Below are 24,571 nucleotides of genomic sequence, written 5' to 3'. Positions count from 1 at the left end.
TTGAACTTGACTAGCCTCTCTGTCGATTACCCCCCCCCCCCCCCCCCTTTCTCTCAACCCTGGACGTGTTGCCATGAAACTGTCTGCCGGCTTATACGTGTACTATACCTGTAGCAGAGAGAAGACGCGCGCGTGTTATTAATGCATTGATAGCGTCCGATGCACCTCTTGCAGAACGGGAATAGGCTCGTGCAATGATGCCCAGAGCCCAACTACAACGAATCAACACCAACTATGATTTACATCATACATATGCGTACAGCGAATATGCTGCCTGGTACTCCGTAGTATTCCAAGTACTGAGTATAACCAAAATACAGTAGCCTCTCGTAAGCATCCTCAAATCACCATTGCACGCAGTCTCGTTGCCACGTGGAGTCTCGTCCGCAACTGTGTTTATCAAAATACAACCAGCAGATACTGTAGTTACTCCGTAGGTACATGCGCACTGCAACCTCCGTGGAAAAGCACCTCTCTGGAGGCTGATTAATCCAAACGGCGGGCGCGCGCGGCAAAGGTAGTTGCTTGTGCTGTGCTGGAGTGCCCGGAGATGCTCCTGGTTATGTAAGTCGGGCGGCTGCTCGCTGCTGCTGATGTGTAATGTGTACAAGTAATCACTGTACCTAGGTACTCTGTAATGCCACCATCGATGCCCCTCCCTGACAAATACGGGAGATGCCGTTGCAACAGCTCGAAGCTTGAGGGCATTACGTAGGCGTGAATACCGGAGCTGATAGGCCAGAGCTGCTGCTTGATTGCTTGACTACTGCAGACCTCGATTCTGATCGGGCAAAGGCATGGAGGGGTGAAAAGAAGAAATAGCGAGAGGCTGAGAGTACTTATTAATCGATACTTGCCTCTCTTTTTTAGGTAGGTACCTAGGTAGTTCTGCTCCTCAATGACGACTCGACAGCTTCTCTCTCCTCTCCTCTTCTTCTTCATCTTTACCTTCAGCTCGCTCTTCAGCCTCGCCTCTTGCCGCTTACAATCACAACTGCAGGAGCAACAACCGCAACAACCGCAACAACCGCAACACTTCCTATTCGCTACTGCATCGCCTCAATCCATATCCATAAGCACAGCTGCAATGGCGCGTCCAACTGGTCTCATTGCCACAAAGGGCATCGAGCTCTTGACCTGGAGTAAGCACTCGCCTTCTCCACCAGGGTAGCCACCGCTTTTGTGCGCCTCCATTACTCGTGTCTCTTCATCCTTCACCCTTTCACCTGCCCATCTGCATCTACATCTACATTGCATCTGCATCTGCATCTGCACATCATTGGGTATACAGACAGCACAGTACAGCACAGCACAGTGCTAGCACTTTTGTACATCTACATCTACATCCACTGTACTGTACTGTACTGTTTGGTATCATGCTCTTCTTTGTCATCCATTCCTTTTTCACCGAAATCTCCAAAGGCCGGTCATCGCAAGCTATTCCTGCCCGGCTCTGGCCTGGCCCCTTGGCCTTGATACCAGCCCCCGGCGCCTGCATTGAGCCCGGCGGTTTTGAATACCCGTAAAGATGACAATGCTGGCGACTAGCTGGCCGCTACAGTACAAGGACAAGCATCGATGGCCAAGAAGCGCCCTGATGACGTACTCGAAGGGAGCATGCTGCTGTGATCTTCATCATGAGGCTAAGCGACTATCCACGCCCAAGCACCGGTCAAGGAGGGAGTCAAGGAGGGAGTCTAGAAGTAGAGTCCTGGTAGATGTGCAATGCAAATATGCAACGCAAATCAAACCGGCGCCTTCTTCTCCAAGCATCCTGGCAGCCTAGCTTTCAAAGGGCAGATGCCATTGACATTCTTTGGTCATTTCGCCACGGGTCCCGGCCAAGTGGTCAAACCCGTCACATGGCTCTTTTCCAGCCATAACCTTGTCTCGCCACGAGGAGAAATCAAAAAGTTCCTGCCAGGCCAAGACGCCCTCGTCAACTTCCCGTCGCTTCCGCCCCCAATGATAACAGTAGCGCATGCTTGTTCACGGGAAAAATATCCAATAGTCCCGGGGAAATACAAGATCCCCCCCCCGGCCCTCCTTGTTCGCGTGCACATCACAACCCCCTTCCTCGAGGATCAATTGTCACTGACCAGGGACTCTGTCCACGTACAGGCACCCCCAACGGCCACAAGGCCAACATTGTGCTCGAGGAGCTCAAGGAGGCATACGGGCTCGACTACACCTTCCAGGGCATCAACATTGGGCAAAATGTCCAAAAGGAACCATGGTTCACTGCCGTCAACCCCAACGGCCGTATCCCCGCCATTGTGGACCACGACAACAACGACCTGGCCGTATTCGAGGGCAATGCCATCCTAGGATACTTGGCGCGTCGCTATGATACCAAGAACCTCTTCTCGTTCCCAGTCGATTCAGATGACTACACACGCTCCGAGGCATGGATCGGCTGGCAGCACGGCGGCATTGGTCCCATGCAGGGCCAAGCCAACCACTTTGTGCGCTTCAGCAAGGAAAAGGTCCCATATGCCATGCAGCGCTACGTAGGAGAGACGGAGCGCCTCTATGGCATCCTCAACGGCCGGCTGGCCGACCGTGACTATGTCGTTGGCCCAGGCCGCGGCAAGTACAGCATCGCAGACATTGCCCTGGTCGGCTGGGTCAACGACCTGGAGCTCATCACTGCGTCATATGACCAGTTTCCCAACGTCAAGGCGTGGCTGCTCCGGCTCTGGAACCGGCCTGCCGTGCAGAAAGGATTCTCCCTCACTTCGGCTTCGTCTTATGACCCTAGAAAGGGCCGGAGTGCTGAGCAGGCCGCCAAGGTGGCCGAGAACAAGAAGATTGTCGATGCCGCGAAGGAGCAATACGGATACAAGTACCAGTCCCCATAGAATATCGAGACCAGACTGTAATGAAAAATGAAAAGCCGTTGATTTGACCTTTCCCACGTGTGCCCCTCTCTCCCCCGCCGCGGTGTCTCGCTTATAGCAGGGCACGCTGAAGTGCTCATGCTTCGTATTCTCACTATCTGTTGTACTTGACGCTGCATCTGTGACTTCTTCTTTGCTTTCTAGTGCAATACAGTCGGAATTTAAGGATTTGGTAGCCGTCGACTAGCTCGCGGCCGGCAATTGAGGGCTCCTCATCTGGGTACTCGTATGACGTGCAAAGGCACATGCTGTGATGGATGACACGTGTTGGGCGTTGGCTGTTGGGCGTTGGCTGTTGGGCGTTGGCTTCTTTCCTCTTTCCCCCTTCCCATTCATGAAATGGATGCTGCACATGTATGTAGGATGACGAGAGAGAAACGAGCTGGCCAATGGTAGCTCTTCGAAACGACATCTGGTCGAAGGATTTCGTCGCAGACGATTTGATCCCCTGCCGCCGCCATGTTGTTCCGCCGTATCTGTAGGGAAGAATACGGACCTGAGCTAGTCGAGACACTGAATCTCGCTCGTCTCATCTCCGCCCGAGCCTAGCAAGATGCCTGCTCTGATCATGACGCTAGCACGCACCGCATCGCTCTAGTGATGTGCCGGACGCGCGAAAAATAGCGGCCAATTTCAACGTGCATTGGGGTTTGCTCGTTCTTTTGTAGCTCTGGATTTGAAGCGTGGCGGGCCGATAGGAGATGCAGTTTTTAGGAGGATTCGAGGGCGGTGATGGCGAAGGGGAAGGGAAAAAATTGGGGGGGCAGAGGGCCGGTCTTTGTTAGTGCATTGGATGTGCAAAGCAAGTACCTGAAGCAGCAATTTTGAGACAATCGGTACCTGAGGACACGAGACTCCGGATTAAGGTCGCAGCCGATGCGATGCGATGCGATGCGATGCTACCATTCTAACCGCTATCGTCCACATCGTCCACCCTAACAAACAAACGTCCTTGAATCTGTTGGTGGCGCTTTTTGCTGCCTGTTTGCTGTACTCGTAGGCATCCCATTCCTTCAATCCTTCTTGTTTTAATTTCCGGCATCCCGCGAGATTTACCCGAGCGCCACTGCCTTTATTCCGTCTGCCTTTTGAGGGCGCAGAAAATCAACAGACTTGGTTAGCATCTACTCCGTACTGCAACCTAGGTATATATCCCTTATATATTATCCTCTGTGAAGGAAGGAGGAGGCCGTATTGCAATAGCACCACGGCTACGGCGCTATTATAACGCAGAAAATTAGTGAGGCACGGAATACGGAGCCCAAACATAGCATGGAGAAACGGAGCTTGGAAAATGGAAAATGGAGACTGGAGACTGGAGAAACGGGGTCCCTCCCTCCCTCCCATCCCATGTCAGGCCAGGCCAGGCAAGGCCACTTCGTATCTTGCATCGCCCGAGCTTCGTTGCGCGAAATCCTTCCGTATCAGCTCGCCCACGAACCAATTGCCGAGTCACGACCTGGAGCAGCGCGCATATACTGTACCATGTAGATAGGCTAATCCCTATTTCATCACGCCGTTTTGGCTCTTCTCGGTTTCGTTTCGGGTCGGTTCGCTGTGCGCCGAGCGTTAGTACAGGTAGCATCCATGGTTACTTTTCACATGGGATCGCATCTTCTTTCCTTTTGCCGGCTGGACGAGTGCCCTGGATGCATCTCTCTGCATGAGACAGACAGACAGATACCCTGATGGGCGAAAAAAAAAAGAGAATTGCATACGCCCCCCCTCCCCCTCTCCTCTCCTCTTCCCCCCTGGTGGCAAAACGAGATGAATCAAGAAATCGCAGCCAAGGCAAACAAAAGAACGCAGCGCACCAAATGATTCCTAAAGCAGATGGGCAAATACGGAAAATGCTATAGCCAGGTATGCAGCAGAAAAACTACAGGGAAATGCAATGAGATAGTGCCCGCGCACACACACCCCCCATTCCATAATTTTCCCACAGTTCGTATACTTGTACACGGGCTTCTCCATATCAAGGTAGTACCTCTATCTAGTACATACATCCAGTAAGGTAAGGTAGCTAGTATTTGTCAAAAATTAAAGATGGGTAACCCCAAAGCATACGCAGCAGCTTGCTCTTTTTGCGCAGGCGAGAGATTCCGAGATTCCGAACGCATTTCCAATTCAACGTGTATTCCTCATTGCCTCCGAGCTGTTTTTTGCCTCTCTCAGCAGCCCAAAAAATGTTAGGGCTCCTCAGGTAATCAGAATTGCCGTATCGGGAATATACCGAATAGGAAAAGTCTACCTCGCCGACTCTAACCACTCTTCGGCACTGATATATCCAGTATTGTAGACACCAAACCAAAGTCCCAAGACGGCTTAAAAACAAAAATAAATATACAACTAAAAACCGTAAAATCACGACAGGGGACGCTTGATTCAAGATTCCACCGAGCCAAAGAGAAAAAAGTAAATCAAAACACCCCCTTGCCCTAAATCTCGTCCCTATTTGCCTTACACCCCTCCTCCTCTTTCGCGGAGAGTTGCCCTCCCCGAGTCCTCTTTTTTTTTGCTATCCGCCCTCAAACTCGAGTCCATGCTTTTTGCCTCCTCGAAACTTGGTCCATCTCCATTATTTTTCTTTTCTTACCTCTCGCCACCCCCTCTTTCTTTCCTCGTCCGTCAACATACCTGCCTAGGCAAGGCACACGCCCCCCTTACCCACCTCATCAACGAGATCTGGATAGATGCTGTGGCCCTGAGCTTCTTGATGCTTGGTTCTTGGCTCTTAGCCTTGGCCTCGACGTCCTCAACGCACTGACCTGCCTTCAAAAGATCCAAAACACTCACACACCCTCCCCCTCCCCCCCCTTTCCCCCATCTACCCGCCCCCTCTAGCTAAAGAGCTCAAAAAAGAGAGGCGTGAGGGTTATCACAAAAGCTCATCGAACAAAAAGTCCCGGCATAGTGACCGCGGCCCGCCCACACCTCCCTTAAACACGCTCATCGTATCACATTTCGTCTGTGTCATCTTGCAGCTTCGGACTCTTGCCGGCAGGTACAGCCAACGAAAGAGGAAACATTCAGAAAGGCGCGGCAGTCTGGGCAAAACGGAGAAACATAGTCAGTCAGTCAGCCTCGGCTTGAAAGAGAAAAACACATAAGAAAATAGAAGCAGAGCGCCATGCCGTTCTGCTGTAATAAGCACGGATGAGGAGGACGGCATATGGAAATCTGACTTCGGCACGCGAGATAAAGTGATGAGCCTTATTTTCCTGCCAATAACCCGGCGCCAATTGTGACGTACGTGCGTTCGAATCCAGCTTGGCTGTCCCAATTGAGCCTGTCAGTCAGATCATCTGTAGACGAAATCAGTAAAACCTGCAGCTGTGCGCACATCAAGGCCCAAAACACACATGAGGCTGTAAGACAATACAGTTACATTCCCCTACCCATACATACAGACACTCGTACACACACACCTATCTACTCCCACAGTACTCCATTCTCGTCAAAGTCTCCCCAACTCCCGCTCACCTTTTTTCTTTTGGCCATGTCAAAAAAACCACACTATTCCACCCCTGCCCCTTTGCTAACCAACGCCTTGACCTTGACGCCTTCCAGGGCGAGTCTTCTCTCGCCGTCCAAGAGCAGTAACCTAGCGCGAGCCCAGATAACCGTGCCAGCAATCAACAGATCAACGCAAAGCTCATGTTTGCTGCTGACTGGAATCCTTCCTGCCAAGAATATCTTCGCGGTCCAAGAAGAGTCATGTGCTGCAAGCCCCTAGAATATGCAAACTTTTCCCCGCTAATATACGTTGTTATCTTCCTCCGTGTAAAAAGCGTAGAGAGAAGCGAGAAAAGGGACAAATAAAAACAATATAGCAAAAAAAATCACGAGGGAGAAAAAAAAAAAGGACGGGCACTGATCACAGTGCATACATCAGCCACCTCACCCTGGCTGTGAGGAAATGGTACATTCAAGACCTAGGGTTTGTCTAGATCTCTTTAGAGTAGGAATCCCGCACTCTTTGTGATATACCGAGGCAGAGGACGATGTCGAGCGCCTCGGAAGAAGATGGAGAGAAATATGCTGCGGTGAGATGTGTCGAGCAGCTGCGGGTATCAATAATGCAGATTACTTTTTGGGTCAACTGGTTCTTTTGCCGTCCGTAATGTCGTGAAAACCATTCGTCTAAACTTCCGTAAATCTCTCCCATCAATGCAAATTATGGTGTCCACTAATTCTGCGCGTCTCGTCTCCTATCTTCTGTTTTTTTCTGCTTTTTTTGGTTTCTTCTTACTTTCATTTTCATCTTCGCCTAAAGCGCAGATACGGCAGAATTAGGGTCCACAACATTGTCGGAGAGATTAATCAGAAGTTGAGCAAGGCATCTCTTAGTGGCTGCATCATCACGGAGGACAGACGAAAAGGTGGCATCCCGTAGAGGCTCTGGGAGACATTGTCGAAGAGCTTCACGTGCTCTAGCGTTGTCACTCAATCTGCATCGTTTTCATGTCAGTATAACTTGCCCCTTTAAGCACTTCTCTGTTGAGTTTGGGAAATCTTACCGAAGAAAGCATCTCACCACGTGCTTAAGCAGGCGAGCAGTCTGAGATTCGACGAGCTGAGCAACCATATTGCTCAGGACAGTGCCGACAGCATAGAAACGCTCATAGGTGGCGCAGATGTAATTGAGGCCATTGTCATCTAGCAGTATCTTCTGAACAATGAAGATGGCAACGGTCTTGCTGAGCTCCGATCCCGTCTCCATGATACGAAGGCAGAGAGGGATGATCTCGGTCGTGAGGAGGAAGTTGATGACCTCGGATGAGTCGTTCTTAACTAGGGCCCCGATGACGCCTAGGCTTGTCAGGCGGAGGTACTCAAACGGTCGCGACTTGGACGTCGTGTTCAGGAAAGGGTAGAGAAAGAGAGGGATGTGCGCTGTTGGAGGTCAGTAAGTCATCTGCAGCCCGATTTGCCATGTACCGGGGAGATTGTAGATTTGGGCTTACCGTTCAGGAACAGGGTCCGCGTATCGTTGTGGGATGCCACACACTGGAGGAGAGCTAGCGCGTTGCACACCCTGTTTGATGCAGCCGCCGTGAGCTGCGAAGGGTTGAGAAGCGTATATACAGAGATAATCTCTTGCAAAAGAGACGTCATGACGCCTGCACATAATCTCGGTCAGTACCGCCTCCGAAATAGCAGATATTGGTGTTTAGGAGGCATAATAGAGAAATTCCATACCAAACGAGTGCCATAATATCAGAGCCAACTCAGGCACCTGTTCTCTCTTCTTGCTGAGCTCCAACAAGGCCGCCTCTCTGGTATTCTCGCTCAAAAGGTCCGCAATATACGCCATTGTCCGTCGATTGTCCTCCGAGATGTTATCATGTCCGCCATCCTGCCCGTGAGACGCCGCAATGCTATTGTTGACGTTGGCGTGGCCGCCAGGCATACGTCCATAGTGAGGCTGCTGCTGCTGTTGAGCCTGCTGCTGAGCCTGTTGGGCTTGCTGCTGCTGATGCTGTTGCTGCTGGGCCTGCTGCTGTTGTTGAGCGGCGGCCGCGGCCGCAGCAGCTTGGTGGGCGTGTTGCTGGTGATGGCCCGCCTGCTGGTGCATCCAGGACGAATCCGCCTGGGGATTAAACTGGTGGTGGCCGTAGACGTGCGCGGATGGCATCATCCTGGCGGTTTCGGGGGCTGCGTAATGGACCAACAGTGGCTGGAGGAGTATTTTGGAAGCAAAATTGAACAGACGAACAGTCTCCTTGACGGCAGCGGGGGATGTTTATCTACTGCGAGAGATATTCTGCTCGAGGAATCCGTCGTCACCGTTCCCAAGGCGAGTCAAGGGAGAGAGAGGGTGTCGAGCAGGTCGCGGGTAAAGGCCGGGATTGCAAGGCTGAGGCACCAGGCTATGGCGGGAAGACAGGCAGCAGGTGGTGCCCCTTTGGCGAATGGCGTCCACGATTGTCGACCAGAGAGCCGAGAAGCAGGTGACCGGAAAGCAGGTGAAATAGAGATGCGTGTGGTTCTCGACGCAGCTTTGCTGGCAGATGCTGGTAAATGGCTGACGGCTCAAGCAGCCAGGAAACCCCCACCGCCCAAGACTTGCGAAGCCCACACGGATCGGGATTAATCAATCTCCGGTACCTGGGCAAGGCACGCATGAGGCTCTTGACGGGCTGAATAAGGCACTGTATCTATACATCTATACACGTACGGCAAATCAGATCTGCTGGTTTTGTTTTAATTGGCCAGCAGCAGATTTTATCACATTTCTTGATCTAGATTGTTGACAAACCCGGATGCTGCTGTGGTTATCTACATATTGGTGCGACGTAGACCCGGCAACTCGGGATGTGCCGAAAGGGCTTGCAATTTGCTAAAGCTGGGGTTACATGAGCGTGTATTGCGCCGATATGTCTCTTTCGTGGCAGATTTATCGTCTTTATTCTATAATATAATTGAAGATCATTGAGAGGCTTTACATCAGTTCATAATAGGTCTCATCTCGGCGTCATGAGATGAAACATAACAAACTTTACGTTGTACCAATATCTAAGTACAAAACACTCTCTATTGCAAAGACGGGCAATAATCTGAATCTGCATTAATTAAACAGCCAACCTTTTTGCATGTGCCTCCAAACAAATCGTCACACGTATCCCAATCACTAATAACAACATTCATCATACCGCTTCCTACCAACCGCTTCCAAATAAGCAAGCTCAGTGATGCCACACAAAATGTACCGGGGTCCAACAAGAGAAGGACGACGAGAGGAGGTGGCAAGGAGCATACGGGGATTGAACTAAACTGGAATACGCCCACGCCATGCTTCGTTAATGCTCAAAATGCCAAGCCAACATACGCAACGGATGCTCAGACAACTCTTCAAGCCTCTTCAAAGAGGACCGAGACAATCTCATCAAGTATCGTAAACACCAGATGAGAACTACACATTCGCTGATTAGAATACAACCTTTTATATACAAAGATAAAGGGTGTGAGAAGGAGGGGGGAAGGTAAGAGCATCTTACTTGAGCCTGGAGTTGTTAAACGTTGCAAAGAGGCGTCGGCTTGCCGCCTGAGCATTGACCCGCCCTACAACATTTCCCGCAAGGTCCGGAACCAGAGTTGCCAGCATTAGGCTGGCTTCCGTCCGCGTCTTCTTCTTCTCCGCCGTGGTACGTGGTTTTCGATCTCGAGCCAGCTCATCATCTGGCCACAGTGCGTTTCGTAGCATGGTCACATATCGCACCAGCGAGTCCTCCTGCACCGCCATCTTGATGTTTTCTCGAACCCTCTTCTCAATCGTCCCACCAAGCAGCTGCTGCAACACCACCACAACTGCCCTTCCCCGCAGCCAATTGTTCCCCTTGTTGAGCTCAAAGACTTCGAGGAATATGTCGCAAATGGGTTTGATGAACGGCTCTAGCTCCTTATTCTCAAAGGCGTCGAGCTCCGCCTCTGCCTCCGCAGCAGGAAATGCTTCTTCACTAACGTTGAGCGGCATCGTGTTGAGCTGATTGGTCGCAGCAGCAATGAGGCTCTGTCCCGCGACCGAGATTTGATCTAGCACCGGGATGTTGCCGAGGATATCCTCCATGCCGTCAGCTACCGAGTCGTACAAGCGGGTCATCATATCCTTCTTGTTCTCTCGGCCCATCGGGTCCTCGCCTTGCGCAATGGCACTCTGCGATAGAAACGCTCGCAGTTCGCGGCTGCGGCACACATCGGGTATAAGCAGGAGCTCCCGCAGATACTTCTCCAGCGCTGTACGCCTTTTGCGAAGGAAATCACTTTGGAATTTCATCACCACACGGCGACGGGGGAAATCGAGATTCCGCACTGAAGGATACATCGAGCGGAGCTTTTGGTGCAGCTCGTGAAACTCGCTATATCTTCTCATCACCGCCCAGGATGACGCTGGCATCTGCTCACCTGCGTTCCTCTGGACTTCAATGACATACAGAGCAAACTCTCGACCATCATCTTCTCTCCCCACCTGAATGGATTTGATCCTGATTTCTGATCTTCCATAGAGGCTGTTATCGCTTTCCTGTATCACGTATTGTTGCCGCTGCAGTTCCTTGCGCCTAATCTCCCTTTGTAGACTCGTCCTAGACTTTTTTAGAATTCGTAGCTCTGCCGCGTTGTTTGTAAGCTCTGCCTTCTTTGTCAGAGATTCTATAACCGCATCTTGTGCCACCAAGCGATCAATGTCGTTCGTCAGCGCCGTGATGGCTTCTGCCAGCCCAAGATCTCCAGGGGCAGCTTCGTGTATTTCATCCTCCTCGTCGGATTGCGCCTCTTCATCTACATCGTCACTTTCGTCTGGGAGATACTTGTCTTCATCTCCAAAGAGGTCGTCATCTACGAACACGCCGATTCGAGAGGCGGCGCTGACGAGGCCCAGCGACGACAGAGTGGGCTTACCAGCCTCTTTTGCCGTAATCAGAGGTTTGCCAGCGTCAAACGAACCTCGATTAGAGTCATTATCGTTACCAAACAAGCTCGACATGTTGTCTTCATTATCGAACAGAGAGGCTCGCAGATCCTCCGCGGTCTGTGGCCTGTCGTCCTCCAAGATATTGGTTAATGCCTGCTCTACGGCTTGAACAACTTGCTTGTCGGGTGTTTGCTGCCTCGACAGGTCTTGGTCTAAGCTCTGCACCGAATCCATCATCCCATAGTTATCCAGTTCATCATCGTCAAAAAGAGGGTTCGCAGATCGATCGTCATCAAGAGACCTCCGTGAGGCGGTCAGCGGATCCGAGCCATTACCATTAGTGTGAACGGATCTGAGATCTGAAATCGAACCAGAGAGTCGCCTGGACGGCCCGGCGGTCAACGGAGCGAACCGTGGCGCAGGCTTGGGCTTGGACTGATATGAGTGAGTCCTGGTTGATACTGAAGGGCTTTGGTGAGAGGGGGGCGGCGGTGACATGGTAGCACGCGACATCTCCTGCGATGCGAGGCATTTGTAGAACAAGTCTGATTTTTTGAATCCCTCAAAGTATTGAGAGCGCATCGTTTCCAGAACTCCACTTTGAGCCCTCAGAATGGCTCTCCTGGCTTTGTAATACTCAGCAGGCGTAGCAGACATACCGGCTTGGAGAAACTCCTTGACAGCCTTCTTAGCTATGTCCGGTACGTTAAGATCCGGCTTGGACAAATATGCTTGGTGAATCTGAAGCAAGTCTAGGCGATCCGAGTCTGTCCACATGGGCAAAGTAGAGGGAAGCTCGTCATCCTGGCCATCATCTTCCAGAGGGTTACGGAAGCCATCAACGACTAGCCAGAACTGAACCAAGGGCATCAAACGCTGGCGGTCCATGTATTCCATAAAGTATGATAAACCTGCCGGATCTCGCAACAGCTCTACGAGGGAGGCGTTTTCGAGCTTCGAAGTGGAAACGGGCGGCGCGGAGGGAGCTGGCAGAGGCGAATGGCGATTCCCTCCGGCAGCCAAATGATGTACCCTCTCATCGAGTAGCCGCTTTCCCATTTCCAGTCGGCGAAGATAGACTGGATCTTGGTTCTCCTGCAGAGAATCACGCTTGAGCTGACTAGCAACTTCGCTGCGGAACCGCCTTGCGTCAGATAGGTTATTGACCCTGCGGATGGCTCGAATGAACTTTTCAAACTTGCGCTCGTTATCCCCAGGCGCCAACCGCGGTGCTGTGGCTAGCTTGTTGGATCTTGGAGTAGGAGAAGCGTGCTGGTCCAGTGCTGCCCTGAGCTTGCGAACAGTAGATCTATCCTGAAGCATTGAGCGACCAAGGTTCTCAATCAACTGATTCCACATGTCGGGGTCGCCCAGCAGCTGAACGACGGGGAACAAGACCGCACAGCCCACAATCTCCCGCACTATGATAGAGACGGCCCGGCTGGAAAGCATCTTTTTGGGAAGGATCTTGGACAGAAGTCGTCCTACCAACGACCGTAAGTAGTCTTGCTGAACCATTTTGGTGTCCGGAAAGGACAGCGAAGCCGCGGGATGTAGCCGGCCATCTCTGAATTTGGACGCAATTGCAAGATCAAGCTCTTCAGACTCTGTGACGGATCGGTTCAGCTTCCTCCCTCGCACTGATTTCTCGGCTTCGTAAAAGTCGTGGAAATGGGCCGTCAAGATGGGCACAAACCGGCTCGTGACGAGATCAGCCAGGTCTTTGTTGCGGAGGGAGCCCAGGAGGCTTAACAGCGCCTGTCGAATGGTCTTGTCCACCTCGTTCTCGAATGACGGGTTCTGGCTGATGTGGGAATACCACGAGCGTACAAAGTCGCGGAAGATCAGATCCAGGACCTCATCGAGAGCTTGAGATGCCTGGGGGAAGCTGGGATCGAGGGGCTCCTTGTGGTAAGTCTGCCGTTGCCGCAGAGCTTCCGCTTCGGTGCGCCATCTCTGAGAGCTCAGAAACGAGACCCTGGCCGGCCGCGCCTGTCGATCGCCGCGAGGGGGTTGTGTGATTAAAACCAGAGCCGCGATAAGCGAGAGGAAGCTGATGACGATACCGCCTACGAACGCATATCCGACCCATCGCAGCGCAGAGAAGCAGCTGACGGCATAGCCCCACGCAATGAAGTAGGCCACTCCAGCAAGGACTACATCTCTACGCTTCAGGGCCATAGTCGCCTCTTGAGCATCATTGTTGAAAGACACGGTGAGCGAGGGTATCGTAGTGGTATATATATGGGGTGTAGCTTCGCGGTTGCGACGCTCTAAACAGGTGCGGTTGCAAGCCCCCCTCGTTATCGATTAGCCGCAGGTCCACCATTACGTAGCGACATGCAAGCACTCCATTCATAGCTGGAGTCCGTTTGTACCTCTATCCACAGCTTACAGGCCTTGAAAAGACGGAGACGAGCGCATGATGCTGCTGCACATGAGCCGACTTTCACCTGATATGCCATTTCCATCTGATTCGTCAATGGGATAGCATTTGTACATATTATCTGTATGTGTAGATACTATGATATGGGGTACAGCTCCACAGAGGCGCACCACACAGGTGGCTGGCTTTTGTAATTAGTAGGTAGTATTCCCTATTGACATTTCCAATCCTGCCTGCTCCATTCTGCATTCTGTAAGCCGATGATGGGCTTCAAAGGGTATTCATTCTTTCATGTGGCTTGCCTCAAATTCATCCAATTACCATGGGGGATCTTCCATACGGCGGAATAAGGCTACAAATTTATGTCCCTTGTTTCGTTCCACCTTTTTGCCCTCCTCCGTCTCGTTCAACATAACCTTGACGCACTCGTCGTTTTCCTCTTCTTCTTTGCTCACCCGCTCAAAGGATGGATGGGCGTCGAGATGCTCCACCATCCACTCGTGCAATGCCTCGACATCGGTGATGGTATAGACAATGCCGCCGGGCCGTAGAGCGTATGCGTATTCAGAATTGAGAGTTGTTGAAACAATTCGCGCCTTGTGCTTCTTCGTTTTAAAGTGTGGATCAGGGAAGCATATGAATATCTTGCTCAGCTGGCTCTTCTTGAAAAAGTTGGGCAGGAACTTCATGGTGTTTGCGCGGATACAGGCAGCATTCTGATAAAGCTTTTCAGAGCTTTGTGCACGTAAGGCCCATATCCTTTCCTGCACAAACTGTGTTACTGTAGTACGGATCTCCAAGCCTAGCAAGATGTCAGTTATATATCCTCGTGGCCCAATGGCGAATGACAGGAGAGGAATGACTCACCAAGAATGAGCTTGTCTGGTAAAATAGGTGCGAGGCCGACGAGGAGACCTCCGAAGCCACATCCAATGTCGACAATCTCAACATCTTGCTTCATTCGCGGAGGCTTGGACTCATCCCGTGACGCTTCTTCATCCACATAAGAAGGATAATAGGATGACCAATCCATATGCTCAGGCGATAGTGGGCTGTTAGCAAGTTAGCAAAATTGTATAGAACCCCCCAGAGAGGTAGACGTACTACTCTAGCATGTGGTCTGAGAAAGGGTTTGCATGAGCTCTCTGACGATAAAGCTTTTTCCGGGGCAGCAAAACGACGCCATCTTGGCCTCTTCTTTCTCTAAACCTGTCTCGCCTTTCTTTCTTATTTGCCTGGTTGCCCATTATTCTGGTTCAAAATCTTTGGCGGCAATTCGTGTTGAGCCTTGAGAGACAGCAGACTGAATTTTGTTGATGAGATTCGATATCTGACTTTGGTTGGCGAGGAAAGTTTGGTAGAGGCGAAATAGGAAAGCGGTCAAGCGCGGTGAGTGCATGCAATTTACGGCACAAAGCTACATTGGGTTTAGTCGCAGGATTGCCCACCTCGACAGCTTCAACTCAATCAGGTACCAGTGACTACAGTATCTGGCAACTTGGTCACCCCCTGAGAATGTAACATCTTCACATGTCAACCCGATATGAAGGCACAATCGGCTTCCCGCCAATGTCAGCTCACTGGTATGGAAGTCTAAGGCAATAGCGGTCTAAAGTGGCGAGATTTAGGTGGTGAGACCGGAGCTCCTGGAAAGCAAACCTGGTACGAAGCATAAAGTACCGAGTACTTATAGTGTTGCGACGGGACGGTTGCGAAAGCCAGCCTAAAAAAATACCTTAGCTGAGACAGCTCCTGAGCATCTCTTTGCTTTTGTTGTGCTCGCTCGGCAATGAACCCTTGGCTTTCTTTTCCATCATCGCGACGTCTTCTTCCATAGTTCTGCGCCATGGCCGTGCTACTCTGGGATGTCTCCGGCATGCTGGCATATCTGTCGTTCCCTGGCTCGGCGTTTCTCGTCAGCACCATCTCGTGGATTAGCGTGAGTACTGGCCGAGATGCCTCCTTTTTCTCGTCCCTTGTATCTGACTTCCAGGGATAGCTGGCCCTGGGCCTTATTTTCATTGTACCTTCTCTTCTTGCAGTCGTTTTCGATATTCTGCTATGGATCTGGAGAACGTTTTGCTCAGCCCAGAGTGCGCCAGATGCGCGGATCCCCGCCGCAGCCGGCTCGGCAGCAGCAATAGTCACTGCAACAACAACAATCGGTTCCGAACATGGCGATCAGCGAGCGAGACGACGATAAGCGATCATGACTCATAAACACTTGGTCTTTTTTTATTCTCGGATATATATAAGTCACATAGATATCATGGATATGGTTCTAAGCGATTTGCGAAAGCACCTTGATGAGGTCTCCTGTCACACCCATAGCCGTCACGTCTCCGCCGGCACCCGCGCCCTGGATAATCAGAGGATTGCTGCCGTACCTCTCGGTATAGAAGCTGATGATGTTGTCACTGCCCTTAAGGGAGGCAATGGGGTGTGAGCGATCAAATTGCTCCAGCCCAACCTTGACCTGCTGGGTAGCCACGTCAATACTGCCAACAAATCGAACAACTTTTCCGGCCTTTTCGGCGGCAGCTTTGGTGTCTTCCATCTGCTGGTCAAAGGCAGGCAGCTTGTCGAGGAATTCATCTCCGGTCGAACAGGTCTCCAATTCCTTGGGAATAAGGCTCTGGACAGGGAAAGATGTTGGCGATTCGACAGGCAGACCTGCCAAACGGGCCAAAATAGTCAGCTTGCGAGCGACATCAAGACCATTGAGGTCATCTCTCGGGTCTGGCTCGGTATAGCCGAGAGCCTTTGCTTTCTTCACTTCCTCAGACCACTTGCCACCCTGACCCTCGGTCGGCGCAAACGAATTGAAGAGGAACGACATTGTGCCACTGAAGACACCCTCGATCTTTGTCACCTTGTCTCCAGTGTCGACCAGATCCTTCAACGTGGAGATGACTGGCAGGCCAGCGCCGACCGAAGACTCATGATAGACCTTGGCGCCGGAGGTGGCCGATGCCGTGAAAATATCCTGCCACAACTTGTATGAGCCGGAAAAGGCCTTTTTGTTGGGCGTCACGATGCTGAGACCTCGACTCAAGGCCAGGGGATAAGCATCGGCGACATCCTGTGAGCTGGTGTTGTCGACCAAGACCACCTTGGCCGGGGCGGAGGCCAAATAATCAATCACTTGTGGCAGAGGAGGAGGGGCCTGTGTGGATGCAGCGAGGCTTTCGGTGACGCCCTCCAGGCTCACGGGGGAGTAATCGACATTGTATAAGGCCTTGCGACTTGTCGAGATATAGCAGAGGCTCAGCTTGGGGGACGGTTTGCGAGCAGCGAGCGCTTGCAATTGTGAGAGGAAGCATTTGCCGACACCACCGGCGCCTATTGTATAATCATGAGTTAGTTGAATCAATTGATCAAAACTACACCGAATATATCAAGAAACCCGGGAGCATGTACCGATGATGGCGATGTAAACTTGATTGACTGCAGCCATTTTTATCTTGAGGGTGAACGAAAGCTGCGAAAATAGCTTGGATGGAAGATGATGGGTTGCAGTTCCGATAGCGGGGTGATGTGATTGATGGTGGGGGCTTGCAAGCTCCCTGCTGTATCAAGTTAGGCTATGACCTAACCTGTAGTATTGATAAAAGAGGTTTCCTGTGTTCCAGAAAGTATTGATAGATGATATGTATGCCGATGTGTAAAATCTGCTCCATGGTGGATGCGGATCCTGCATATAGGCTCATATTGTGTTCATCCCGTTGATATGGGATGTGGTTGATCTATTCCTCATGCTGAGGCTGGTGCTATGAAGTCGTTAGACGCGCTACATTTTTACCTACTACTATTAATGCTCTCAGAGACATATTGTGGAACCCTCACCATTATTCGAGGCTCTCAAAAGTGATATAGATGGTAAAACTCATTCTGAATGAAGCTTGATGAACGATAAGACCTTGAGGTTCTTGCTCACTTGGGCAGTAACTTAACTTCCATTGTATAGTCCCACCAAAACTCATATCCATCGTACGTAGAGGGACAAGAATAATTTCCCTGTAGCAAAAAACACAGCGAAAGTTGCAAGATACAGATACAGATGCTAGTTGGTATCTAGAAGGAGCAAAAAGACTGGAGAATAGGGGATTTGAACCCCTGACCTTTTACAGACTTGCACTCAGACTGAACAAATGCAAAGCAAACGCGATACCCCTACACCAATTCCCCGAATCTTGGATTTTGGCCGAGCGCTATTCGACTGAAAGAGGTTCGAAAGGAGAGGCTTTTCCATAGATGGGAAATGGATCATTGGAACAACGGAGTGGCCAAAATATTGATAGTATAAGATTGATGAGATGCATGCTATGAAGCTGCATACGAACTGGATCTTGTGCTTTGAACGCTGCGGCAAGTGTGAGATTGATTGGACCCTGGCTTCCGATCCGACATTACATCCTTTTTTAACGAAAAAAAGATAAAAATAATAAAATTATATTCACACTTCAATATTCTCTCGCGGTGTCGCTGAGAAAACATTGCAGCCATCATATCTAGGTCGAGATGTTTGTTCTTGAACTCCGTAGGAATCAACAAAGACGCTTAGTCACCTAGACCCGTTGCTTTGGCGAGTGACGTCCAGCTTCCTGGTAGCGTGGCGGCGATAAGATCAATTTCTGGGCTTCATTTATTTGATGTCTGGAAATCAAACCATCCATCACGGTCTCTACGGCAAAAGTTTTGCTACCTAGCACTATACCCTGGAGAAAAACCCTCATTTTTGGGAATTGAATACGGCCTCTGGAAGTGCATATATGGGAGCCGCGGGAAAAGAAAGCTGCATCTGAAAAAAAATACCACATTATGCCCCAAGATCCGAATCTCTACGGCCAGAGGCCGCAAAAGCGACACAAACGAGAGGCGTTATCGTCGTCATTAGATTTTACTGCCCAGCTCGCGTCACTTATATCAAATGCCACTCCTCAGGGGTCAACATCAACAGCGTCTGGACGTGTGAGGCCGAAACAGGCTAAAGACGACATATTCCGCGGCACCAGCAAGTCAAAAAGGACAACCAAGGAGCGAGATGCCAAGTCAGACAAGCTAGTGCTCAAAGAGGTGGCTGGAACAGAGGAAGAGACGCAGGAACTCGAGCGCGCAAAGCGCAAGATGGAGAGCAAGGCACGGCTCTACGCCGCGATGAAACGCGGAGACTACGTGCCCAAGGAGAACGAGGCGGCACCGCTGGTGGACTTTGACCGCAAGTGGGCTGAAACGGTGGAAGGCAAAGACGACTACGAGACCAGCTCGGACGAGGATGCGGGTGGCAGCGACGGCGAGGAGATGGTGGAGTACGAGGACGAGTTTGGGCGCACACGGCGAGGCACGCGAGCCGACAAGGAAAAGATGGAACGTCGCATACGGCGAGGGCTGCTGGGCGCCGAGGAACTGGAGCGCATGTCAGCCCGGCCTAGCGCTCCAAGCAACCTCATTTACGGCGACGCGATTCAAGCAATGGCGTTTACGCCGGATGACCCGGACAAGATGGCGGAGCTGGCAAGCAGGCGGGATAGAAGCGCAACACCGCCTGAGATGAAGCACTACGATGCCGACCACGAGATTCGCACCAAGGGCGTCGGCTTCTACAAGTTCAGCAAGGACGAGGAGACGCGGATAAAGGAGATGAAGTCGCTGGAGGAGGAGAGGCTTAGGACCGAGGAACAGCGCAAGCAGCGAGAGGAGCAACGTGAGGCACGACGGCGCGAAATCGAACAGCGCCGCAAGGATATGGGGGAGCGGCGGGCCAAGAGGCAGGCCGACAGCTTCCTGGATGGGCTGTAAGAGACGGGAGGAAGTTGGTCCTAGAGGGACAAAGCACAAAGAACACCTAGTCCTCGTACCGTAGTCCAATGGTACAAGGCAGTACTCGTAGTCCTTTGTAGTGCCATTACGGAGTAGGCAGTAGGACTAACACTTGGTTGCATTTGATTCGGGGCACTTCTTGGTGCGTGCTCTGTATTGTGATTTGATTGAGCGGTGCTGTACATGGACCGGCGTGTCCAAAAGGCCAGGCACCTCCAACCAGAATTCTCATAGCCTGAGACGATAGTGTTGAAAGCAGCGCGCCATCGCTTCAGCCACACGGGTCAGACTCCATCGCGGGCTGGTAGCGGCAAAGAGGCTTTTCTTTTCAATTTTTTTCTCTTCTTCTTTTGTCTGAATATTTTCCCCTCGTCCCATTTAGCCATGGTTCTCACCCCGCTGATTGGCCGGGGTCAAGTTGGATGGGAGGCTGGACTGCAAGGAGCCAATGGAAGGCCTTCATGGTGCCGACGACGACGAGGAAAAGGAAGGGCAAAAACGAAGACATGTAACCTGCTCGTCTATCTAGTCCCAGCAGGGAGGAAGCGCTAGGGAATGTGAGGCGTCTGGTCGTATTTGTCGTCGTATAACAACCAGGAACAAGAGCATTCCAAGCCGCACAGTTGGTGGACGCGACAATCCATACGGAGTAATTTCAAACGAGGCCTTTTGCGGACAATTCTCCATGTGACGGCCTGCTTCCCCTTTGATTGCCGTGCAATGTGTCGTCGTCACAGCTTGCGTGCGCTCTGGGCCATTCAATGCGTGAGGCTACAGGGCATGTGCTCTCGGGCTCCGAAGGGCTGCATCGGCACCAGAGGATTTCCATCGTCCGGGGTTGCACCGCGAAGCAGGTTTTGCTGTGCCTCGTGCTGCGTCTCCCCCGAATGGCAGGCGAGCGTGGTTTTTGGTTTCTGCTTACTGAGACATCCTCAAACGGATGTTAATCTTACTGTGCTCATCCAGATCCAAAGAGTAAGATGAGACATGAGTCTGCGCCTCGGCGCTGGGCATTCAGACGGGCTTTCCCCATGTCGCTGTAAAATTGCAGCCGGTGCTCTTCGTCCTTGGTAATTCTGGCTCGTATGCAGAAGGCAGTGGTAATACGTATACGAGTCGGGTAACGTGCGTTGAAGCTGAAACTGTTGTGGTTTACGTGTTATCACGGGAAGCGTATCCTGTTGAGATCTACTCCGTAATATTGTCGACCATACAGTAAGCCATCTCACTGTACCGGCACAAGAGCACGGTGTACAAGGCAAGGCTTGGTTTCTGTATGGAGAAATTCGAGTAGGATTCGCGCTTGGCTTTGGAACTAGAGAACTAGCGAAAGGCGGCATGAAAGATTGCTAATCCACACAAAACACCAAAGAAGCGATTTTAGTACGATGGATTCTTGGTAGCGAGCGAGACTTGTTGCTTCAGTTTTTCTTTTCGTCTCGTTTCGTCTTTGTCTCTGCGCCCTTTGTCTGTATCGAGAGCCGTTATTAGTATCACATGTGAAATTGATGCGCTCAATTGGCATCAATCCGAATCAGCAAACGTGACATGTATGACTGTATAAACTGGTCGAATTAATGCCGGCAGAACGGTGCATGCAGCTGCATCGCGCAAGATGAGGCACTGAATTGGACAGTATGGCTCTGCACTGTGAGGCGCTCGCTGCAATCAACTTGGATCGGCTGGGGAAGACACAAAAGGCGTGGTGGCACCAACTGGGGCTGGCGCTGTTCCGGCCAGGCCAGAAGCGGCTTGGTGCCAGAAAGTGTGAGTCACCGGCGGGGCCTAGAGCGCTGGCAAGGGCGCCTGCCAACTGCGCAGCGCCCTCTACGTGCCTGTACTTGGTCGCCAGTGGTCCGCTCAGCAGGTGCCTAACAGCCTGGCAGGCTGCCTGGCGCCGTGCATTGTTAGGGCTGCACAAGCCCCCAGAGCCCTCGCCTTGTACCGCAGCCCGTGCCGCCCGGGTACGTACCGGCTGGTGCGCCGCTACGAGTTGCTGCCTGAGAAATACATAACCGCCACGGCCACATTTTTTTTTTGCCTTTTTTTCTTTCCTTTCTCCTCCACCCCCAAGCTTTCATATCACCTATTATACACAGCGTTAGAAGCCTCAGGCTGCCTTCAAGATGATCTAAACAAACCTCTCCCCGAGTGTTTCTTCCCCCTCCGTCAAAATTCAGTCCCAGGACATAAACAACATTCTCCCCACTCAATCTTCCCGTTCAGCTCACCATTCGGTCGACCTGAACTTCAGCACTGCTTTGAATAGCATCAGCACGAGTTCCCTCCTCACCGCCAACATTTCAGCTCAAGACTTTCCAGTCTTCACCACGGATTCCCAGTCAACATGGCTTCCCAACTCAGCTTCCGCCCTGCCGGCACCATCCGAGCACCTGTCCCTGAACCCCGTCGAGAATCCCCAGCAGGACTTTGTTCTGTTCGACAACCCTCAGCCTCGTCAACATAGTAGGAGTATTCCTCTTTCTAGCCAACGTCGTCACTCTTGTCACACCCGTCGCGAGAAGCACGCTTCACACGCAGTCCAAAATCAACGAGTGGCCCAGATACTCCAGGCTATTGGGCACCCATCTCTGTCTTCTGCTTACGGCAATCGTTTATCGAATCAGTTCTACGCATCCTCTGCTCCATCTTCAACTGTCTCTTTGAATCGGTCTTCTCGCACTACACGGCCACCAGTACCCCTGTTTAATCAGAACACTGGTAATCAAAATCAAGCCGCCAAGATGATGAACGCTGCAGGTTTGTGCAACCCTTCTAATTCGCTCCAGCTTGTTCACTCTTGCTCACGCCTCTCAATAGACGTCGATTTGGACGACTTCACCTTCTTTGAAGGAGGCGCCTCTACGGCCTTCTCTTCTCCGGCAGTCGCTTCCAGCTTTGACTTCAGCAGCGGCGCTTCTAGCGCTGCTTCTAATCTTGGCACCGTGTCTCCTCAGGATCTCTTGATCCAGGAGCCCTTCATGTCGGCGCCCAACTCTGCGGCGCTGACTGCCCTCACCTCTCCTTCGCTGTACAATGGCAGCCCCGAGTTTGATTCATATGATGTTTCTCCCAACTTTGGCACTGCTGAATTTGAGAACGGTCCTAGCGACCCCTGGTACCCACTGTTTCCTTCTGATGCAAGCGGCCAAGAGTTTGCCAACGCAAACGAGTCGCCTGCTCAGAAGCCTTTGGAATCAGAGCCTATGTACCGATCATCATCTTCTGGCAGTGGCAGTGGTAGCGGAAGCGGCAGGAAGAAGTCGTCTGGTGGCTCCCCTACGGGCTCCACCCGACACTCTTCCGTCTCCGGTGTTAACTCTCGCCGACGAGACAAGCCTCTGCCTCCTATCATTGTTGAGGACGCCAATGACACCGTTGCCATGAAGCGAGCTCGCAATACCTTGGCTGCTCGAAAGTCGCGTGAGCGAAAGGCTCAGCGATTTGAAGAGCTCGAGGATCGTATTGCGAAGCTGGAGGCAGAGCGTGATCACTGGAAGAGGATTGCACTGTCGCAATCTGGAGCATTGACGGAGTGAAGAAGTAATTAAGACGGAAGTTGTTTCACTTTCCTTATTCGCTATAATGTTTGACTAAAAACGGTTCCGAGGGAAGATTTGTACTGTTCGCAATGTTGCGCATCTGATACTACTAAAGTAGTTTTCTTTTTTCTTTTCAGATAGTAAATGTTCATTATTTCATTTGACATTGCTAAATTGCTTGTGCTCTGTGTTTGCGAACTTGAACTTGTTACTGTGTATTGGTGCTATTGATTGAATTACAACCCAAGTACCCTCAATCCCCCTGTAGCAGCGACGCTGGCCAACGCTGCATGTAGACCTGGAACCTTTCTAGAGAGGGTTCGAGCATGACTACACGTAGTCATGTAGGATCTGATGCAGTTAGACTGTGTTATCCTATCTACCTACACACCAACCATGGTATACCTATTGATGCCTTGTACTTCTAACCCATTTATATAGAATAAACAGGGTGAAAGAGTGTCGTTATCCATGATAGATCATCCTCTTCAAGCTCGTCAGTTGTATCTTATTTGTTCTGGGAAAAGCTCCTTGCTGAACTTGGGACATTGCATTTGTAGGTCTGGTCGTGTCATAATATCAAGTACACACACCCAAGTTTCGCACAAAATGTCCAAAGAACCCAGTCAGTCATAAACTGAGCCGTTGCCGCATTCACCCAAGCCGCAGCCAGCCAAACACGAGCAAACATGGCGGCGAATTCCATGGATGGGTTGGCCCTTCTAGTTAAAGGACGAAGTATCGATCCAAGAGTGTTTGAGCCGTCAAAATAGCGATCCGAAGAGATGAAACTGGGTATGAATAGCATGGTGATCAAAACATAGCTATATGCTATGCTCGTGGGGTAGTCGTGGCCGGGGACGATGTCTGCTGGAGGAAACATGCGAAAACTCGTCGATGTGGGCAGGCCGAGCATCCAGAAGATGAGGCTCTCGGCCCAGAAACCAGGCATGGCTATATAGCCCAGGATGCTGAAAAGAAATCTTAAAAAAGATTCAATCTGGCCAATCTGGTCCTCCATTTTTGCATTGCCGTGAAGTGTAGCAGATGGAACAGAATTTGGGTAGGTGGAAAGGATTGAAGGCGTTTTTAATAATTACCTAGGTACGATGGAGGTGCAATGATGTGTTCTGTATTTGCCTTTTATTCTTGGTTAGTACTAGATGGTTAAACCTACTCAGTATATCCTTTGCTAGGAAGTTTGAGAAAAGTTAATCGCCGGTTGGCGTGAAGTATTATAGTAATTACAAAGAGAGGCTTTGACCTGGGGTTCTGCCTGGAGGAGTAGAACTCTAACACCATTTACGGAGTACAGTATTATCTTGAAATATGCTCTAGCCAGACTATCGGGTATCTTAATGAGCTTATTAGACGCCATGGCTGATGATGGGAGCACGGACCACAGTTTGTTTCCAAAGAGTCTGTTTACTTGCTTGATGCTTCAAACTTTCTCGTCTCACAATACCTGCTATCCTTGTACTTAATTAGTTCATGTCGCCGACCTGGCATA

At 51.1% G+C, this 24,571-nt stretch overlaps 8 protein-coding genes across 8 annotated transcripts; 4 read left to right on the top strand and 4 right to left on the bottom strand.

The window, feature by feature from the left end:
• Nucleotides 1–1,087: 1,087 nt before the first annotated feature.
• TRIVIDRAFT_30156 (uncharacterized protein) lies at nucleotides 1,088–2,861 on the top strand (the record flags this gene model as incomplete). The annotated part of the gene is made up of 2 exons (XM_014103713.1): nucleotides 1,088–1,142; nucleotides 2,122–2,861. 2 exons carry the CDS (start codon nucleotides 1,088–1,090, stop codon nucleotides 2,859–2,861), a joined length of 795 nt encoding a protein of 264 aa, XP_013959188.1.
• Nucleotides 2,862–7,170: 4,309 nt separating this feature from the next.
• TRIVIDRAFT_31342 (uncharacterized protein) lies at nucleotides 7,171–8,541 on the bottom strand (the record flags this gene model as incomplete). Its single annotated transcript, XM_014103712.1, has 4 exons — nucleotides 7,171–7,351; nucleotides 7,421–7,796; nucleotides 7,868–8,023; nucleotides 8,103–8,541. The coding sequence occupies 4 exons, from the start codon at nucleotides 8,539–8,541 to the stop codon at nucleotides 7,171–7,173; spliced, it is 1,152 nt and encodes a 383-aa protein (XP_013959187.1).
• Nucleotides 8,542–9,897: 1,356 nt separating this feature from the next.
• TRIVIDRAFT_212406 (uncharacterized protein) lies at nucleotides 9,898–14,946 on the bottom strand (the record flags this gene model as incomplete). Its single annotated transcript, XM_014103711.1, has 4 exons — nucleotides 9,898–13,502; nucleotides 14,040–14,501; nucleotides 14,567–14,751; nucleotides 14,804–14,946. 4 exons carry the CDS (start codon nucleotides 14,944–14,946, stop codon nucleotides 9,898–9,900), a joined length of 4,395 nt encoding a protein of 1,464 aa, XP_013959186.1.
• Nucleotides 14,947–15,545: 599 nt separating this feature from the next.
• TRIVIDRAFT_220424 (uncharacterized protein) lies at nucleotides 15,546–15,902 on the top strand (the record flags this gene model as incomplete). Its single annotated transcript, XM_014103710.1, has 2 exons — nucleotides 15,546–15,638; nucleotides 15,699–15,902. The coding sequence occupies 2 exons, from the start codon at nucleotides 15,546–15,548 to the stop codon at nucleotides 15,900–15,902; spliced, it is 297 nt and encodes a 98-aa protein (XP_013959185.1).
• A 78-nt stretch (nucleotides 15,903–15,980) lies between these two features.
• TRIVIDRAFT_29790 (uncharacterized protein) lies at nucleotides 15,981–17,156 on the bottom strand (the record flags this gene model as incomplete). The annotated part of the gene is made up of 2 exons (XM_014103709.1): nucleotides 15,981–17,041; nucleotides 17,120–17,156. 2 exons carry the CDS (start codon nucleotides 17,154–17,156, stop codon nucleotides 15,981–15,983), a joined length of 1,098 nt encoding a protein of 365 aa, XP_013959184.1.
• Nucleotides 17,157–18,520: 1,364 nt separating this feature from the next.
• On the top strand, nucleotides 18,521–19,498 carry TRIVIDRAFT_61737 (uncharacterized protein; the record flags this gene model as incomplete). Its single annotated transcript, XM_014103708.1, has 1 exon — nucleotides 18,521–19,498. The coding sequence occupies one exon, from the start codon at nucleotides 18,521–18,523 to the stop codon at nucleotides 19,496–19,498; it is 978 nt and encodes a 325-aa protein (XP_013959183.1).
• A 2,097-nt stretch (nucleotides 19,499–21,595) lies between these two features.
• Nucleotides 21,596–23,232, top strand: TRIVIDRAFT_110756 (uncharacterized protein; the record flags this gene model as incomplete). The annotated part of the gene is made up of 2 exons (XM_014103774.1): nucleotides 21,596–22,279; nucleotides 22,340–23,232. 2 exons carry the CDS (start codon nucleotides 22,264–22,266, stop codon nucleotides 23,056–23,058), a joined length of 735 nt encoding a protein of 244 aa, XP_013959249.1.
• Nucleotides 23,233–23,314: 82 nt separating this feature from the next.
• Nucleotides 23,315–24,082, bottom strand: TRIVIDRAFT_61735 (uncharacterized protein; the record flags this gene model as incomplete). The annotated part of the gene is made up of 3 exons (XM_014103707.1): nucleotides 23,315–23,391; nucleotides 23,453–23,466; nucleotides 23,655–24,082. The coding sequence occupies 3 exons, from the start codon at nucleotides 24,080–24,082 to the stop codon at nucleotides 23,315–23,317; spliced, it is 519 nt and encodes a 172-aa protein (XP_013959182.1).
• Between the last annotated feature and the right edge of the window lie 489 nt (nucleotides 24,083–24,571).

Source organism: Trichoderma virens (assembly GCF_000170995.1).
Source record: "Trichoderma virens Gv29-8 chromosome Unknown TRIVIscaffold_4, whole genome shotgun sequence".
Taxonomy (NCBI): domain Eukaryota; kingdom Fungi; phylum Ascomycota; class Sordariomycetes; order Hypocreales; family Hypocreaceae; genus Trichoderma; species Trichoderma virens.
The sequence above is the reverse complement of the archived record's forward strand: the minus strand, read 5'-3'. Positions and strand labels throughout refer to the sequence as shown.